At 44.8% G+C, this 18,934-nt stretch overlaps 1 protein-coding gene across 1 annotated transcript in view; it reads left to right on the top strand.

Moving 5' to 3' along the window:
- Il31ra (interleukin 31 receptor A) overlaps positions 1-14,462 on the top strand; it is a 55,960-nt gene extending 41,498 nt beyond the window's left edge. The window contains exons 11-15 of the mRNA XM_029567065.1: positions 1,398-1,547; positions 3,297-3,437; positions 6,217-6,310; positions 7,434-7,515; positions 8,795-14,462. Of these exons, the coding sequence (XP_029422925.1) occupies positions 1,398-1,547; positions 3,297-3,437; positions 6,217-6,310; positions 7,434-7,515; positions 8,795-9,271 (944 nt within the window). The 3' untranslated portion in view covers positions 9,272-14,462. The remainder of the gene's footprint in view (positions 1-1,397; positions 1,548-3,296; positions 3,438-6,216; positions 6,311-7,433; positions 7,516-8,794) is intronic.
- The last annotated feature ends 4,472 nt before the right edge of the window (positions 14,463-18,934 follow it).

Raw genomic sequence — 18,934 nt, 5'->3', positions numbered from 1 at the left:
CCATTCATGGTTCTCTTCAGCCTCATTTCTACTGCACCTTTATCTCCACGTCACCTTCAGCTGTGTATACTTGATGCAACTGAGGCCAGGTCATAGGGGCACTAAATTTCAAAAGTGGGTAGATAGGAAAGTTCAAGTCCAGTCCTCTCATTTTATAAATGAGAAATTGAGATTCACAGAGGTGAAACTAAGTTGCCCAAAGTCACAAAGAAACTGCAAATACAGCTGTAACAAAAAATCAACATTTAATTAATACCCATTCAGGGAGCCTTCAAAGGGTCATACGTATGTTAAAAATGACTCTCTCTCTCTCTCTCTCTCTCTCTCTCTCTCTCACACGTGTGTGTGTTTGTGTGTGTGTTCCTGCACATGTGTGAAGGCCAGAAGTCAATGATGTTACTCATCATTCCAGTCTGCCTTGTTTATCCCTTGAAACAGTTTCTCACTGGGACCTGGGACTTGCCTGTTAGGCCAGGCTGGCCGGCTGGCCAGTAAGCCTTAGGGATCTGCTTTTCTCCATCTGTCTAGCGCTGGGATTACAAACATTGCAAGCACTTTACCAACTGAGCTGTCTTCTCAGCCTCCCAAATAATTCTTATGAAGCCATAAACAAAGCCTTACTGGTACGTTATTCAGACTTTATCTTTTTGGAAGTTAACATCTTCCAGATTGTCTTAGTCTGTTTCTTCATTGCTGTGACAAAATATTCTGACCAATACCAACTTAGGGTGGAAAGGGTTTATTCAGCTTACATCTCCCAGGTCACAGTTCATCAGGGAGCCCAAGGTAGGAACTCAGGGCAGGAACCTGGAGGCAGGAGCTGGAACATAGGCCATGGAGGAACGCTGCTTACTGGCTTGCTCCCCTGGCTCCTGCTCAGCCTGCTTTCTTATGCAACACAGGCCCACCTGCCCAGGGGTGGCACTACCCACAGTGGGCTGGGCCCTCCCACATCACTCATCAAGAAGATGCCCTTCAGTCATGGCCACAGGACAGTCCAATAGAGGCAATTCCCTGATTGAGGCTCCCTCAACCCAGGTGTGTCAAGTTGACACTAAAGCTATCCAGCACACAGATTCAATGCTGGAAATTATCTCCTGTTATGCAAAGGTGAACCAGGGAAGTTAGTCTTCAAATGATAACAGATAGGCATGAAAGCTAGGTGCCAACTGGAGTGAGAGGTCTATAAGAAAGTACTTTGATATGCCTTTTAAGATGCCTGACTGCAAAAAACAATTTCTACAAACAAGTTGACTCATCAGTTCCTCATCCAGTCCCCTGCATTCCACCTTCAGCATTGTGGTTTCTGTTTGAGTGCTGACAGAGAGTCTGGGTGGGGGCACTGATCATTTGGTGTGTGATTCAGCATTCGTCATTTATCTCCCTGTCCTCTAAAGCTCCATCAGAAGGTCCCAAGGTGACCAAGGTGAAGAACATTGGTGTGAAGACAGTCACGGTCACATGGAAAGAGATTCCCAAGAGTAGTAGAAATGGCTTTATCAACAACTACACCATATTTTACCAAGCTGAAGGAGGAAAGGAATTCTGTAAGTATGATCATGGCCATGTGGGACCAACCCAACTCCCCATAGATGATGAGGATAGACCTGTCACAGGGTAAATTACATGGCTGTAACCTGCAGCCTTATATGAATACTTAGCTTTTTTGTGCCTCTTTGAAAATAGAGTCAAGAGCACTATGAGTTTAAAGAGACTGAAGTGACATAGCCAAGAGTCCTGCAGAGAATGAGAGGAGTTGATGTAATTTCTCCTGGTCAGTCACTGAATGAGAGGACCCACCCCCAACGAAGCTCTCTGACTGTATCTGGGAGGGATCTGCCCAGCTTAAAGAATGGGCTAGTACTGGCCCAGCATGGTGGTACATGCCTTTGCCTTTAATTCCAGCAGCTGGGAGGCAGAGGCACATGGATCTCTGTGAATTCAAAGCCAGCCTGGCCTGTATTATGAGTTCTAGGCCAGCCAGGGATTTATAGCAAGACCCTGTCTCAAAAAAAAGAATGGGATAGTGTGGGGGACATAGATGTTTGAGCATACTTGCTGCCTCAGTGTAGAGCTCTTTACCTCATGAGTTTTATTACCTACTGCCAGAGGTACTTTTTTCTTAAGTCCTTACTGTTCTCTGAAATCCTAAGTTCTGAACTATGCTTGGACTCTGATTTAGGGTAAATTTTTGTTTTCTTATGGTATAGTATGTATAATGTAAAATTTAACCCTCTAAACATTTGAAGGTGTGCAGTTCAGTGGTCTTAAGAGTGTTGACCATATTGTGCAATGATCACCTCTCCTTATTTCCAGAACTTTCTGTTCCCTCCCCAAATAGAAATTCTTCCTTCCCCTCTTCCCATAGCCACTGGTTGTCACCAGACTGCTGTGTGTCTTTGTAGGTTGCCCGCTCAGGATATTTTAAAGATATAATCAGAACTTAGGAGGCAGCACAGTGTCAAGCACTTACATAGCATGCATGAGGCTTTGCGTTCACTGTGAAAAGAAAGTAAATAAACAAAATCATGTATGTAGTTTTCTAAGTGGTATCACACGAGTTTTTTTCCTCTTCATGTAGTAGTTAACCATTTTAATGTCTTCTTTGGAGAAATATCTTAATTTCTTCATCTTTTTTTTTTTTCCTTTGGTCTTTTTGAGACAGGGTCTCCCTGTAGTCTCAGCTGTCCTGGAACTCACTATGTAGACCAGGCTGGCCTTGAACTCACAGAGATCCACCTGCCTCTGCCTCCTGAGTGCTGGAATTAAAGGCGTGCACCACCACGCCCGGCTTCTTCATTCACTTTAACATAGGATTCTTTTTGTGTTTTTGGGTTATGAGTTCTTTATAATTTGGGTATACTCTTTATCAAATATATGATTTCTTTTTGTGTTTTTGGGTTATGAGTTCTTTATAATTTGGGTATACTCTTTATCAAGTATATGATTTGCCTGTATTTTCTCCAATTTTGTGTTCAGTTGTTTTAGTCTCAATATCGTCTTTTGATGAACAAAAGCTGTTTATTGTCAGAAATTCAGTTTAATCTATTTTTAAAATTATGTTGTTTGTGCTTTTGGTATTGTATTTAAGAAAATATTTGAAAGGCAAAGTCATTATGATTAATGTCGTTTTTAAAGGGTTTTGTAGTTTTAGCGTTTATATTTGGGTCTTTGGTCCATCTCGATAGGCTTATTTTAAGCAGAAGTGAGAGATGGTCAGCTGGAAGGACAGGGTCCAGTGCTCTTGGGGTGCTGCTAGTGTGCACTTTCAATTAGCTTCTTTTTTTTTCCTTTAGCCAAGACAGTCAACTCTAGCATCTTGCAGTGTGACTTGGAGTCTCTGACACGAAAGACCTCATACACTGTTTGGGTCATGGCCAGCACCAGAGCTGGGGGTTTCAATGGGACCGTGATAAACTTTAAGACATTGTCGATCAGTGAGTACTCTCTTCAAGCCTCTTTTTGGAATATACATTAAGCTGTAAATGCCATTTGTCAAGGTGAAGGGAAACTAATGGAAGGTAGCTGAAAGTGCAGAGCTATCCTCTGTCTGGCTCCCTCCCCTCCCTGGAAGGTGAGTGACGAGGAGTGACAGAGGAACAGCAGGCTTAGGGCTGAGGTTAGAAAGACGGGTCATTTTGCTCCTTCCCCATGGGTAGCCTTAAATAACCATAAGGGAGAGCAATCAATTTAGCATCTACTTCAGTCTCAGCTCCAAACTAGCTCCCATGACAAGGGCTATCCCAAGCTCAAACTCATCAGTTTCTATATGTCCCAAGTTATTGTGCAATAGGGCCTTGGAAGGAAAACCTTGGTTGATCAAGGACCATTGACACACAAGAAGGACTTAATGCTATTATCTGTGGAACTTTTGAGTAATAGGATATATATGTTCAACATACTTTTACATTTTAAAAAATGGGAGCAGAAGGAATTTAATAAATATAACAAATAATGTAAAATATAATAGTTTTATATGGTGGCTGGTTAAGGAAGATATTTAAGAGGAAAGTGGAGGAGTTGTGAAAAAAAGAGACAGATGAAATGAGAAGCAAGAAGAATGGGAGAAACAGGAGTACATTTTCTAAGTCCTTGAATGACACAGATTTGATTTTAAGGCCACATGAAAAGTATTTTAAGGACTGAACAAATTTTCAGATTAAAAATGAAGAAACATTGCCAAGTTTTGCAATAACTAGTACAAGCCAAAAAAATCTTGAAGTATTATCAAAAGCCTTTTGGTATTTAAACCAAATAATAAATACTCTATGTTTCTGGAAACTATGAGCAGAACATGTGTCTTTATATAGAAAATATTCTGTTCTGTGAGCCAACAATGCCTTCTTAGAATGCTTTTTAATATTGCTTTTTAAAAAATCATGTACTATTTTCACAACGCTAGCTCAAGTGTATCAGTTCATGGAATTTTCTCTGGGGATCAAATTGAAGGACAGACCCTGCCTTGGAGCTTAGAATGTCTCTTCCTTGGTTTCTATATTACAGACCACTCTCCTTCTATCTTGGATCTTCTACAATCCATTCTCACATAGCAGCTTTGGCTTGAAGTTCTAGATTCCTTGTTGAGCTTACCAGTCACTGCCCTTATATTTTAAACAAAATAAAGGCTCCTGTCCATGGCCTTCAGTGGCCTTCATTGTCTGCCCCTTACCTCATTTCCTGTCATTTTCTGCCTCTATGTTCCCTCTTCAAAGCTTTCCCACTTTCCTTGAATGATTTTCTCCATAATTCTACAGGGCAGGCTCTTTCTCATTAAGATCAACTATAGGGTGGTGGCACATGCCAATCCCAGCACTCAGGAGGCAGAAGCAGGAAGATTAAAGTTTAAGGGTAGATTGGGCTACATAGTGAGTTCCAGGCAAGTCTGGGATGCACAGTGAGACCCTATCTCAAAAATTAAATAAGTTATACATAAAGAAAAAATAAAGTTGCTAACCCCCTTCCACCTTATCCCCCACCCCCACTTGAAATAATCTTATGTTACTGTATTGGATTCTCTAGAAGAACAGAACTAGTATATATGGCTTACACAGTTGGAGGCTAGGTTGTCCAACAGTGACTGTCTTATGTTGCAGAGGCAAAGAACCTGGTAGCTGTTCAGCCTAAGAAGTTAGAATCCTTACAGCAAGGGTGGGGGTTAATGGTGCAGTCTTAGTCTAAAGCTGGAGGCCTGGAAGGTCTCCAGAGAGTTTCCAGAGTGAGTCCATGGGATGGCTAAGCTGAAGTCTGATATCCACTGGCCCCAGCAATCAGTGACTCGCCCAGGAAGAATGGAGCTTGTGGGCACTGCCTGGCCTTCTCTTTTTCTACCTTTACTCTATCTGGGTTCCAGCCTATTGGATGATGCTGCCCACATTCAGGGTGGGTCTTCCTCCAAAGTTGTTCTCCCATGCCAGTCTTCTCTGAAAACACCCTCACAGACACACAGGGAAGCATGTTTTACTATTCTCTAGGCTTCTCTCAGTCCAGTCAGAATGACAAGATTAACCATCACAGTTTTATTGTCTGAGTCCTTCTATCCCAGTAGAAGGTACATGTGAATAAGGATCTTATACTTCTTGCTCATTTGTTTGTTTTATTTCTCAGAATGATGTTTGGCTAATGGAAGATGGTCAGTAAGTAGTCACTAAATGAATGAAGTTGGAAGATGGTCTGATGAACATACCATCTGTCAATATATAATGTCTAAAATCTGAAAATGTCACAACTAGAGAGATGTCTCAGCATCAGAGATGTGCTCAGTTAAGAGCACATACTGCTCTTGCAGAGGACCCAGTTTTGGTTCCCAGCAGCCACATGGTGGCTTACAACCATCTGTAACTCCAGTTCCAGGGGATCTGATGCCTCTTCTGGCCTTCACAAGCACCAGCCATGCACATTGTGCACATACACACATGTAGGCAAAAGACTCCTGTGCATAACATAAAAATAAATAATGCAATTTGAAACTTTCATATTGAAACCCATTATTCTATACACTTAATATGCTAATACAAAAGAAAAATATATCCATGTTTATCATATTAGTAGAGAGAGGTCAGTTAGGTGGGTTTCATTTTAGTTGAAGGGACTTAAATGCAAGTGAAAGAAAGTTAATAAATGTTTCTGAAGCAACCAGAGAAAAAGTTGATCTTTGATTTTTGCTAAGGAAGTGGGGAATTCAGCTGATAACACCATGTTGCTCTCTTTCCCCTAAAGGTGTCGCTGAGATCATCTTCATAACTTCTCTGGTTGGAGGAGGGCTTCTTCTGCTTATCATCTTTACAGTGACCTCTGCTCTCAAAAAACCAGAGTGAGTTTATAGATAACAGCAAACGCCTAAGAGTCAGGGATAGTAAGAGGTGGAAGGCATCATGGGCACTTGGTAAAAGAAGGTACTCTACCCTGAGAGAGGGGGTGTTCATTCATTCGTTCATTCAGTTTGGTCCATAGTAAGATTAGTAAAGGCCACACCATGTGGTTCATCAAAATTCTGAGAAACAAGAGGACTTCCATCTGCATAGACCTATACACCAAGTCTAGATCATTCTGAAGCCAAGGAGTGCCAGGTGCCCCATAAGTTCTGTCTGTTAAATTTACCATCTAAGCCTAGGGTGGAGAGAAGGCCCTTTCTCTCAGTGTCTAGAGACCCCTGACAATAGAAGGAAGCAGAGCAGGGAGGGGGCTGTGAACCCCTGGAACTAGGATTTAGCTAGTTGCATGAGAGCACAAATCTGTTCCTTGTTTGTGCTGCAGAGTTAGAAGACTGGCTGCAGACTCATTTGTCCTGCCTGCTCTTGCTATTGTGGGGAAGGAAGCCTGTCTTCATCTTGTATTCCTTTCCACAGTGAACCTCATGGTACCTCAGTGCTTCCTCCCTGGTAGAGCTCTCTATACTGGACCCTGTGGGCCTTCTCTGCCAAGCAGCTATGCTGCATTAGTGACTGAGCTAATGTCAACCTCAATCAGCAACAATATGCTACACAGCACAAATTCTTGTATATCACGCTCTTAAGTAATCATCCTCAATCTGTGGCATGTGTCAGAATCAGGTCTACCCTGATGGTTTCTGACTCAGAGTTCTGGGATATTGTTTGGAAATCTGCATTCTGACATGCTTCTAGTGATGCTCGTGCTGCAGGAAGAAATTTCACTAGAGTGACTGTGATGGAGCAGCTTCCAGCATTAGGGCCATGAATAAAAGATGCAGGGGTGATGGAGAGGGAAAGGGAGGGGCAATGTCTCCTCCCATGATGTCCCATAGATAACTACCTCACTTTTCCTGTCTGTCAAGAGGCCAAGAGCTTCCTTTTGTTGAATAGGGAACCCTGCAATTCCCTTTTGCAAACCTCACCTTTTCTGCTCAGCACACAGAGCATGTGAAACATGTCCTGAACTCACCTCTTCTTTTAAAATCTTATCTCACCTCTTATTAGCCGGTTGACTCACCTGTGTTGTCCTGATGTTCCCAATCCTGCTGAAAGTAGTTTAGCCACATGGCGCGGAGATGACATCAAGGTACACCCTGCTGGGGAATTGTTTGCAGGCTGTCTGAGGGAGGTAGACCAGGTGGTTGGGAATTGGGGGAGCCTTTCTTGGGCTTCGCAGAGAAAGAAATGAAAGTCAAAAAGACCCAAGGAATAGCTGGCATAGCAGATGGAATCAGCTTTCTTAGATTACTTTGACTTTGTACCCTGGATTAGAGGAAAGGGCTTCACCAGAGCTTGAGGTGTTCCCAGCATGGAACTGACCCTGGAAAGGATGCCATGGAGAAAGACTCTGGGCCACCTTCACTGACTTGACTTATGATCAGGGAGGGAGAAGGTCTGCCTGTCAGCTATGAGGCCATTGAAAAAGCAGCAAAGAGCAAATGAATCTTACGATCACTCAGAGGGAAGGTAGGGAAATGGAAGCTGAAAGGAAAAGGCTGTTGCTTCAAATTGTGTTTCTTAGATGGTGAGAGTTAGAGGCAAATCTGGGGTCTCCTGGTGTATTGCTTTCAAGTAGAAATCTTCTTTTTTCACAAATTTTAAAATAAGAAACTTGAGAAGTTTCCAAGTTATAATTGTTCCCTTAAGTTGAATAAGCCCAGGCAAATATAACCCTTAAATCCTTATTATTACGTCTGTTTCCAGTTTTCCCTGATGCAGGATTTTTAAATATTAGTCCTTTTTCAACTCAGAAGGCTTTAAAAAAACGCACAAGCACTCTTGTAATAATGGACTTTATTTTTGTCCCCTCCTTTCTCATATCAGTCTTATATTAGCTTTTTCACTTTCCTGGTTATTAAAAGCTACTTGAGAGCCAATGAATTCATAGGCAGTGCTATCTGGTGATGGAAATGCTCTTTGCATAATCTGTAGGTCAGTCCTCTACAGCACACACTGATTAATCATGTACTGTTCCAGGCACTAGGCCAGGTCCCAGGGAGACAAAGAGGACAAAGACCCTGCCCCACCCAGAGACCACCTTTGTTTTTCTGATGGTGTTGGCAGAGCTGCCTTTATGGTTGTGATTTTGCCATGTCTAAGAGCTCTCATCTCATATGAGGTTTTGTGAACATGGTGTGGAAAATAAACTAAGTTCTCGGGAAGAACAACAGAATATGAGGTGTTGTTTTTCAGGAAATGCAGTACTGCTACCAAGCTCTTGAGGAGATGACTTACCACCATCTGGACAAGGCAGGGATGTAGGGTCTGTGGTGAAAGGTGGGGCTTTGGTATCCCCACTGTAATGATCTGACTATATCATCTGTACTCCTTAAGTGACTGCTGGGGTATCCCTTTTTCTTTTCTAGGATAAGTCAAATAAGGAGGAAGTCGATGACTCTGGCAACACAGACGACAGGATCCTAAAAGTATGTTCTGTCCCTGCTGACCTCATTGACAAGTTAGTGGTGAACTTTGAGAATTTTCTGGAAGTCATTTCCACAGAGGAAGTTGCAAAAGGTCAGGAAAACATTTTGGGAGGAGAAGCAAATGAGTATGTGACCTCCCCATCTAGGCCTCCCTGTTCCCCAGGGAAAAGTTTGGAGGAGCCCCTGGTCATCACTGAGATTACTTCCAGAGATTCCAATAACCAATGTCTGGAAATGGTGGAAGAGATATACTCACAAGCCAATGAGCAACTTCTTTCTTCTGGCCAAAGTTTAGGACTAGATTATCTCTCTGAAGGAGTTCCAAATCCATATTTGAAAAATTCAGTGACAACCAGAGAATTTCTTGTGCATGACAATGCACACCAAGAGACAAAGCCAAGTGCCATCATGATGTGATACCCTTGCAGACTGAATGAATCCCTTGCCTAGGGAAGATACCGGAGACTTCCAGAAGTGCTTCGTTGGCCCCTCCACACTCATTCTGCCCTGAGCTGAGCTGCACTGGACTTGGTGACACAGATGTGGGCTTGTGCTAGGAAGAAGGAGTAGTGGTAAGCCTGAGTGCTTTATAGGGAAAAAGTAATTTATTTTCTTTTGATTGGGTAACAAGCTCTCACTGAGGCTCTTTGAAATGATGATGAAAGGAAGGACCCATGTTCTGAGCCTCAAGGACTCCTGAGGTGGACACATCTGATCTTCCCCTGGAATTGGATCTTGGTCTCTACTCTCAGAGTTCCAGGAGGACAGTTGTTTGGTTGGTCCTTGGCTCTCTGATGGGGACTAGGACTCAACCACTCCCCCCTTTTTCCCTGAACCCTTATTCTCCTTCACACAGGGGCTGGGAAGTAGAGTGGAATTCCTAATGGTGTGCTGAGGCTTCTCATAGCCCTTGCTCATCTCAAGGGTCTACAGCACTGCCCCTCTGGGGACTCTTCAACCCCAACTCATTTTCTTTCTTTTTCTTTTGTGGTACTGAGGATTGAACCCAGGGTCTTATTCATGCTAGGTAAGCACTCTACCTACTTCTTCACCCCCAGTTTATTGTATATTGACGGCTAGTAAAGTAAAAAATGAGAGCGGGCTTCAGTAGGACACTGGGAATGGACCCTGGGCTAGAAAGCCGGTCTGTCCCAGTCTGTAGGCATTTCCCAGCTCTCCTGCCCTTCTGTCTTATACCCATACCTGAAAGCAGAAGACACCAAACATTATGGTGGCTTTTGTGTAGGGACACTGACCCTCAACAATGGTGTGGAACCCAGGAATTCTTACTGAGCAGACTGTTAAAAGGCCTGTTCTCAGCCACACTGAGCATGTAGAACTTAGCAAGTTCACTGCTGCCTCATAAGGACCTCTGTTCCCTTGCTAGACACAGAGCTTGTGACAATTTAGTTGAGCCTTTGGCAAAAATGATGGCCACAGGATTTGTTTGCCCAGGCCTGGGGAACTGTGGCTGGGAGCAGCAGGGGAGGTTACTGGGAACCTGGTGAGATCAGGGTAGGCAAGGCAAAGAGTGAGTGGCCAGAGGTGCCATGAATCTAGCATTTATAGCGAGGAAGCCTGGTGGTATTTTTTTCTAGGAGTTTGAGTAGACAATGTTGGACTTCAGACATACATTTCATAAACCACCAGTTCAGGTGTGTAGGAACATCATTTAAACTTTCATATGAGTAACATTAATTGCTAGCCCAAGACCTTGATATTCTGATATAATGGCAGCCCAATTTTGTGGTTTCTGAGTCCCTGCTGGTTTGGAACTCGGTCATTGTCAGGACTTGACCTTCTCAGTCCTCCCTGGGACTGATTAAGGATATTCAGCATCTTTAAGGCTGGGCTGGTGAGTGGAGTCCTCTGAGGTCACTTATTTGTCCAGAAAGGATTTTGCCAACTGGTCTCATGCATGTGCCTGTAGCTCCACTCGCCCTGTTGGCTCACCTGCCACTTTTCTTGGTTGCATCCTACTGTGGGTCCAGGAAGACTTGGCTACTCCCCAGTGCCCCTCTCCCTCCTCATTCCATCTAAATGCAAGTCTTCATTATGTTTCAAGTGGCTTTAGCCTCCTCCATACCCTGTTCTTTCTCCCTTGTTTACACACAATGACTGCTGATAAATCAGGGAACCAGGAAGGCCAAGGTGAGGCTAGGCATTAGGGACATGGACTCTTGGAACAAGATGTCACTCTCATAACCTTTTTTCTTGCTCCTTGGAGGAGGCTTTGGAACCTAGAATCCAAGAACTTGGTGGCCAGGGTGGGAGGGGGACAGATGGCTCCCCAGAGCGGGCACTGGAGCTGAAGATGCTGCCCTCTACCAGCCCCGCTTAGTCATTGATGCTGGCAGCATCTTAGGTTGCCGTTTGCTGCTCCTTTCCTGCCCGTCCTCAGTTTCACTTCCTCTTCCCCTTTCTGGCTTTCCATCCTGCCTCCTGTCTTCCCTTTTACAAGCTCCCTGAATGGCTCATCCTTCCAACTCTTGTTTCTTTTTACCTCTCCTCTTCTCGTAGCTTCCTTGTGCTATTTTCTCTATTGCCTTTGTTGGGAAGGGACATTGCAGGGCCTGTGTTGTCTGAGGTGGTCTCAGAGGAGCCAGCTCCAGGGACAGTTGGTTTTTCCTTTCATGCTGAGCTCTGCAGCGTGACTCACAGGACACAGGCTTAGGGGCCATGAAGACTTCCTTGCCTGGATCAAGTCACCAAATGTCCCCATTCCCAGTTCCCTGGCCTGCTTCTGCTGGTGGAGAAGGCTATCCATGTGTTTTGTTTGCTGTCAAAGAAAAGAGGTGTTGGGAGGACTCACAGGAGAGTCATTAAGTCAGCAGTCATTGAGAACTGATGAAATTCCATTCAAAGAGCTTTCCAGGGGCCCTGGGAACCATGCCAAGGCTAGATTAGTGCCATTAATGGCCTTTCATTTACAATGAAAGAAAAATTTAAAAGAATGGAGAAACCAATTTGTTGTTAAATAACAACAAAAACAAGAGCAATGCTTTCCTTCTGTCCCAGGAGAGGCACATTGTGATAAGGAACCCTGCAGGGGTCTGCAGGAAGCAGGCAAAAGGAGAGAAGGGAAAGGAATCCCAGTGTGGATCCCTCTGCTCCCTCTGCAGCTCCTCCTCCTAAGCTTGCAGCCTGTGCCCAGGCACTGGCTCTATGCCATCGGCTTTCCATCAAGCTCTTAGTATGGTTAATGGCTGCAGAGTAGGGGTCTCAGACTGCCTCTCTCAATCCAATCGTGGTGTGGTTTGTGCAGGGCTATGAGCTAATAATCATACTGGCATTTTTAAATGGCTGAACATAAAAATCAATGAAGGAATACTATTTCGTAATGTGGAAGGTATATGAAATTCAAACTTCAGGGCCCATAAATGAAACTTAATGAGGAGCTGAGTCACACCTATCATTTACATACCATCTGTGGTTGCTCCTCCCACAAAACACATTGAGTAACTGTGACAGACTTACTCCTGCAAAGCCTTCAGTATTTCCCACCTGGTCCTTTGCAGAAGGTTTGTGGACATTTGCTCATTGGACAGCATTGTTTTAACTTTGAATTGGCTGCTAAATTAGAAAAACATTTTTAAAAAGTTAAGGGGCTGGGAGATGTCAGTGGGTAAGAGTGATTGCTGAGCCAGCATGAGCACGTTAGTTCAAATCGGTACTTAAAAAGCTGGGTGTAGCCATGCGCCTTGTAGCCCCAGGGCTGTGGGGGCTGGGGACAGGAGGATTGCTGGGGCTTGCTAGCCTCCAGTCTACTCCAGGTTCAGTGAGAAACCCTGTCTCAAGGCAGTAAGGCAGAATGACAGAGGAGGATGTTGGCGTCCTCCTGTGGGCTCCAGGCACATGCATGAGCACACACACACACACACACACACACACACACACACACACACACACACACGTGCATACTCCCCCCGCCCCAACACCAAAACAAAATCAGGATACCATTCTGGATTTCTAGCTGAACATCTGCGTCCTTTAGAAGAGCACAGATGCAGGCTCCCTCAGCCCTTATCTCTTCCTGGCTCCTGACAATACCTGCGGTGGAGAGTTGGTGGCTCTCTATCACTTGGACTGGCGGTTCTCAACCAGGGTGATTTAGCTCCACCTCCAGCGTCACACGTGACATTAGCAATGCCTGGGGAGGCTTTGGCTATCACGGCTGGGAGAGTGCTGCTGGCATCTAGTGGACAGTGGCCCGCATTGCTGCGCTCATCCTACAATGCACAGACAGACTCACAGCGGAGGAGTACAGGTCCCCAGACAAGTGCTGAGGTTGAAAAACCCAGCCTGACTCCTGACTCCTTCTGCTTTTCAGGCCCATAGCATTTACCTGAGTGTGGCTTGGATCAGTAAGTAGCTCTAGCATGTGCTCCCCCCGCCTCATGTTTTTATCTATTTACAAGTTATACATTCAATCTATTGCCTTCTCCCCTTACTTTCATTCCGTACATAAAACTCAGCAAGAATGTCATTCATGGTGATATTATACCATTTTTAACAGTCATTCTGAACTGCCACACGCCTGCCTGTTGTGGTCTGCCAAGCCCTAGTCAATAGGCTTGTTTGGAATATCTTCCTAGTATAGAGAGTTACTTCAATAAACATCTTTGTACCAAATTTTCTTTTCTCACCTTCATCCTGTCTACTTGGGATTATTTCCAAAACTGAATTGCTGGGTATAAGTTTTATGGTTATTGTCACATCTTGCTTGATGTACTCCAGAAGGCACCCCCAAAAGGCTGCACTGATTTACATGTCACCTGAGACATCTGAGGGATAGCTTGTCCCTTTCCTCTGATAATCAGCTGTTTACTGCTGTGTGCTTGATTTTGTTTTTGATAATTATCATGTAAATGTTAATTATCAATAATGCCTATCCATAACCAAATATGTGGAGGTGTTGGTGTCTTGCACTCTTACTGTAGGGGTCTGGAAGAATGGAGTCTAGCAAAGGATATTGGACACTGGGGTCAGTAGGTAGAGAATTTGTCCAGGAGCACAAACAGCCCTAGTACATGTTGGAAGAGCCCAGAGGCCAAATCTTTTCCTCTGTATGGAACTCTGTGTAGGCAGTCCTGGGTAAGGCACCTTCCACACACTGTAGAGAATGATGCAGAGGCAAAGAAGGGAACTCAGGAGAGGGCAAAAGCTGAATCAACAGAGGCCCCCAGCTCACTCAGGGGAAGCTGGATACTTAAATACTACCAATTTCATTTTTAGGCAAGGGATCTTGTCCTGCCCAATTTCAATATATGTGTGAGCTGTTCTGAGGCCTAGACTTTGAAATGGAAATCAAAATATGCGAACCAGAGAGTTCTGTGCCATTGCAGCAACAGGAAATGTTCTGTGTCCCTCAAGGCTGGGCATGCTTGCTTCGCCACAGATTGATCATGTGTGAACAGGAGCTGTGTGGCTTCAAGTGAGGCTGAAAACATAACTCTTGCATTGGGAAGAGCTTTCAGGAAACAGATGCAGATGAGTATCAATGCATCTGCACTTTGGCCATTCAGATAATAAAGCCATGGTAGCATTTTACTGTGATTCTGTACTTCTCTTTTAAGATTTGACCTACTTCCTGGGGATGGAGAGATGGCTCAGCAGTTAAGAGCACTGACTGCTCTTGTAGAGGACCCGGGTTCGATTCCCAGCACCCACATGGCGGCTACAAACCGTCCTTAACTCCAGTTCCAGGGGAAACCGAAGCTGTCTTCTGACATCTGTGGCATTGCACGACATGGGTACACTCACATACATGTGGACAAAACACTCATACACGTAGAATAAAAATAATAAATAAAATATTAAAAGAAAAAGATTGGACCTACTTCACTGTTTAATCTGAGTATGGCCAGTTGTGCTGCACAGCTGTAATCCTGGAACTCAGGAGGCAGAGGCAGGACGACTGCTGCAAGCCTGGAGCCAGCTTGGTTTGTACACCAAGATCTACACTAGCAAGGGAGGCAAAGTGAGAGCCTGTCTCAAAAAGCAGAAATAAAACAAAACCCCTAAACAACACACACAGACACACCACCACCACCACCACCACCATCAAAACAAACAACAAACTGAGGGTATTGGGTGTGGAGAATGAATAGAGATGGGGGGGGGTGTGATAGTTAAGGAAAAGAGCCACAGGTGACCAGGACTCTCCAGGTCGTTATACCCTCTGTACATCCTGCCAGCTATGCTGAGGATCCCAAGCTCTCTCTTCTTCTTTTTTTTCCTGCCTGGCAGAATCTCCAAACTTCTTTTGGCTCCCTGGGTGCCCATAGGTCTCACCTCACTAGTCCTAGCAAACAACATTCTCCCACCTCACTGAGCTTGTGCCACCAGCCCATCTCTCTTGTCCTGTGCAAACCAGGTTCCTGGGAAGGTCTCAGGGTGACAAGTGGTCCTGTTTCTTTCTTAAGCTCTGGACCCTCCTCCACCTTGCAGGATCATCTCCCTCGCTGGCAGTTCCTTCCCCCAGCTTCTAAACATGCTTGCTCAGGCAGCTTCCATCTTAAAGAGACCCCCGGATCTTCACCTGACTTCCTGTGCCTTCCTCAGAGGCCAGGCTGAGGCTGAAGGGCAAACGCCTGGTCCTGTGTAGCAGCTTCTTCAGGTGTCTGAACAGTTTTTTGGTTTCCTTCCTTCCTTCTTCCTTCTTTTTGAAAAGAGAACATTGCTAGAACTTTCTAGAGAGTTAGGAAGCAAACCCTTGAAAACAGACAATTTAGGGACAATGACAAAAAAAGACTGATAAATATCCAAATACCAGGCAAATATTCAGCCATTTTTCTGAGGCAATACCTCACACCGAGTTATCACACACTTTAATCCCAGCATTACAAAGAATAATACACTGTATTCCCACTATAACCTCTGGCTACATTCTTTCTTTACTTAGGTTTTAAAGTTACCAGCAATTATTTTTTTGCCAGGCTCCATTCTTGGGCTTTGAATGTCTCCCTGGGAATCCTTTCAACCATGCTATGAGGTAAAAAGCTTTATCCAGTTACAGACAGGAAACAGATCTCTGAGAGGTTAAGGGGTATGGACAAAGTTCTGTGACCCTGAGGTAGTGAATTGGAGCCCAGGACTCTGACTTCCCTTGTGCCCTTCCACTTCAGGTTAATAATACAGCAGACAGTGAGCTAACTATGGTTGACAATTGATTGGATATTTCAAAGTAGTCAGTAGGGGGGATTTTGAATGTCCCTAACATACAAAAACAGTAAATGTCTGTGGTGTTATGCTAGTTACACTATTTGATCATTACTCATTGTGTACACAGAAATGTCGCACTGTATACCCACACTACTGTAAAATTACTGAGAATGGCTATTAAGAAGAAAAAAAGAGTGAAGAAGCGGGGGAGGGAGGGAGACAGGGAGGGAGAGAGGGAGGACAAAACAGCCTATTGCCAGAGAGAGATGAAACAGAGACTCACAGGGGTGGGGATCTCTTTTTGATGGGGACTGTGGAGCCCCCTACCTGGGATGTCTTCTAGGACCCTGAGATTGGAATCTAGTGGGTCACCACTTCTTGCTTTCTTCACTACAAAACCTCCTTCCCCATCAGTAGGTTCCACTTCGCCTGATCCTGTGCCACAGTGCCAGCCTTCATCACCTTCAAGGAGCCTCCTCACTCTTCTCTGCCTCAGAGCTGCTTCCTCCCCACACCTGGCTTCTGGAAAGCCACTTCAGTGCACAGTTCTGGTTCCCCAGACATGGCTGCTGCTGCTTCTCAATTCCCTCTAGTTTATAGGTAAAGGATGGACTCCTTGGCATAGTGATGGATAAAGTTTCTTCTAAATTATTGGCTCAACTATTGTACTTTCAAAGAATTAGGAGTCCAAAGAGCATCTTTTGAAAAAAATTATATGTGTATATGTGTGTGCATGATGTGTGGGAGGTAAGTGTATGTGTGAAGAGAGGTCAGAGGACAACTTTGGGGAGTCGGTGGTTCTGCCCTTCCACCTTTATGTGGGTTCCAGGAATCCAGTAAGCTTACATGGCAAATGCTTTTGACAGGTAAGCCATCTCACTGACCCCAAAAACTATCTTATACCTGCTGTAACACATTATTGTAAATTTAATTAAACACCATAAATTATCTTAGAGTTGTGTAGTGGAAGTCCAACTGGGTCTCACTGGGTCAAAAGGAAGGTGTTGTCAAAGCTGTGCTTCATTTCAGAGACTCATCCTGGCTTTTTCTAGTGCCTGGAGTGTCTGTCTGTGCCGTGGTCTCTTGCTCCCTTTACTGAGCCAGCAGGGCTGTGTCCCTCTGCTCTGCTGCGGTCATGTATGTCTTGTGCTGTCCACAGGGCCTGGGCTCAGCCTGTCTGCTGGGCTGGGCTTATTAAGTATGCATCTCTTAGTCTGGGTGCCCCTTCCCCCCAGGATTTCCTCTTTGTTCTTCCTGTTTGTTCCTATGCCCCTGCCCCCACCCTCAACCCCAGATCAGCCTTGTGAGATCAGAACCAAGGCTAGAGCTTAGAATCTTGCTGATAAACTGCCTAGAAAACCTAGTCTAGAAACCTGCCATAGGCAGGTCTAGCTGGACTTCTACAGCTTGGTTCCGCATTATATGGAACATAGGGCAAATAAAGGCACATCATCTCCCAGAAAGGCTCCAAGACCAAAGGAGTGAGGGAGCAGGGGTGCCCGCTCCAGGGGCAGGGCTAGGGCAGGTGAGAACCTTGGCCCATCAGAGCAGGCCTCTGAATGGAGTCCAGGAGATGTGGAGCTAAATCCTAATGGACTTCCATCTCAATTCAGAATTCTAGAGGTTCGGCAAGCACTGAGAACACACAGCACTCAGCAGCCCATGAAAGTGCATCCTGACTAATGAAAAGTTTAGATCATTAGGAGGACTGAAACCCAAACTGGGTCAGATGTGTTGGAGCTCATTTGTAATCCTAGCACAGCACTTGGGAGGTGGAGGAAGGAGCATGGAGAGCTCAAAACCAATCTACATAGTGAGACCCTGTCTCAGAACAACCAAACCCAACCAACAGACAGACAACCACAACTAGATGTGTGCACGTTTCAAATGTATTTCAAGTCTGCCTTTATATGAAATATCTCAAAGGACACACACAATCTGGCTGGCCTTTCAAAATAGACACATATTTACTGAGAAGCTAGGCTGCACATTTTTTGTATGTGTCAACTTGTGCTAAAGGATCTGTTTAGCTCATCCCAAGATATGTTTTATCAGACAGGCTTTGCTGTCCTCTAGGGAATAAACAGGAGTCCCAGGAAAAATGACAGACTTACTGGATGTTGATTTCCTGGTGATAAAATAACAGCCTCCTAGCTGGGACACTTTATCCTTTAAATAAGGGGGGCATGCTCCACCCAAAGGCAACTGCTCTCAGACCCAGAACAATACTGGCTGTCACAGGTCAGAATTTTCCCTCTTTTCTAGAATGCAGAGCCTCACCAGCTCTCCCCCACACCAAATGAAAACCGGAAACAACAATAACAACAAAACCCAATACAAAAAGTTCTATAAAGAAACCAACAGAACAACAGGACTGCTGTCACCTGAGTTTTCTTCGAATCCCTGGATTCCTTGGCTGGGAAAGCTGAGGGAACAAGCTCAGGACAGTCCCCCTAAGCAAAGCCTGTGGCACCTGAGGCCCATTGCTGCATAGCAGTGTGGATGTTCAGGGTTCACAGAAGGGTACTGTCCCCAGAAAAGCTGAGTGGTACATCAGAGGCAGGACTTGGCTAATTTGATAGGTGGAAAGAGGGGCAGGTTCCTGGAGCCCAGCAGAGCTTGCATATTCAATCATAGTGCAGTATGAGAGTTGGACCAGCCCTTGGCGAGGGGCAGCAAGGAGGAAGTATAAGATGGTGAAGACTTGGGAGCATTTGCACACCCTGGCCATCATATCCCCAGCCATACCACCATCATTAGATTATGGGCTCAATGGCAAACCAAGACATCTCTAATTTACTGCCTGCCTGCAAGACTATGTATGTAACCCAGTAACAAAGCCCTCTTTTCTAGGGTCCCCACGGTCACCTACTTTTCTCTCCTCCTATACTGGTAGCTAGAGTTCCTGAGGGCAGA

Source organism: Nannospalax galili, unplaced genomic scaffold, assembly GCF_000622305.1.
Source record: "Nannospalax galili isolate Female #2095 unplaced genomic scaffold, S.galili_v1.0 scaffold339, whole genome shotgun sequence".
In the NCBI taxonomy this organism is placed as follows: Eukaryota; Metazoa; Chordata; class Mammalia; order Rodentia; family Spalacidae; genus Nannospalax; species Nannospalax galili.
This window is presented reverse-complemented; position numbering and strand designations above follow the sequence as displayed.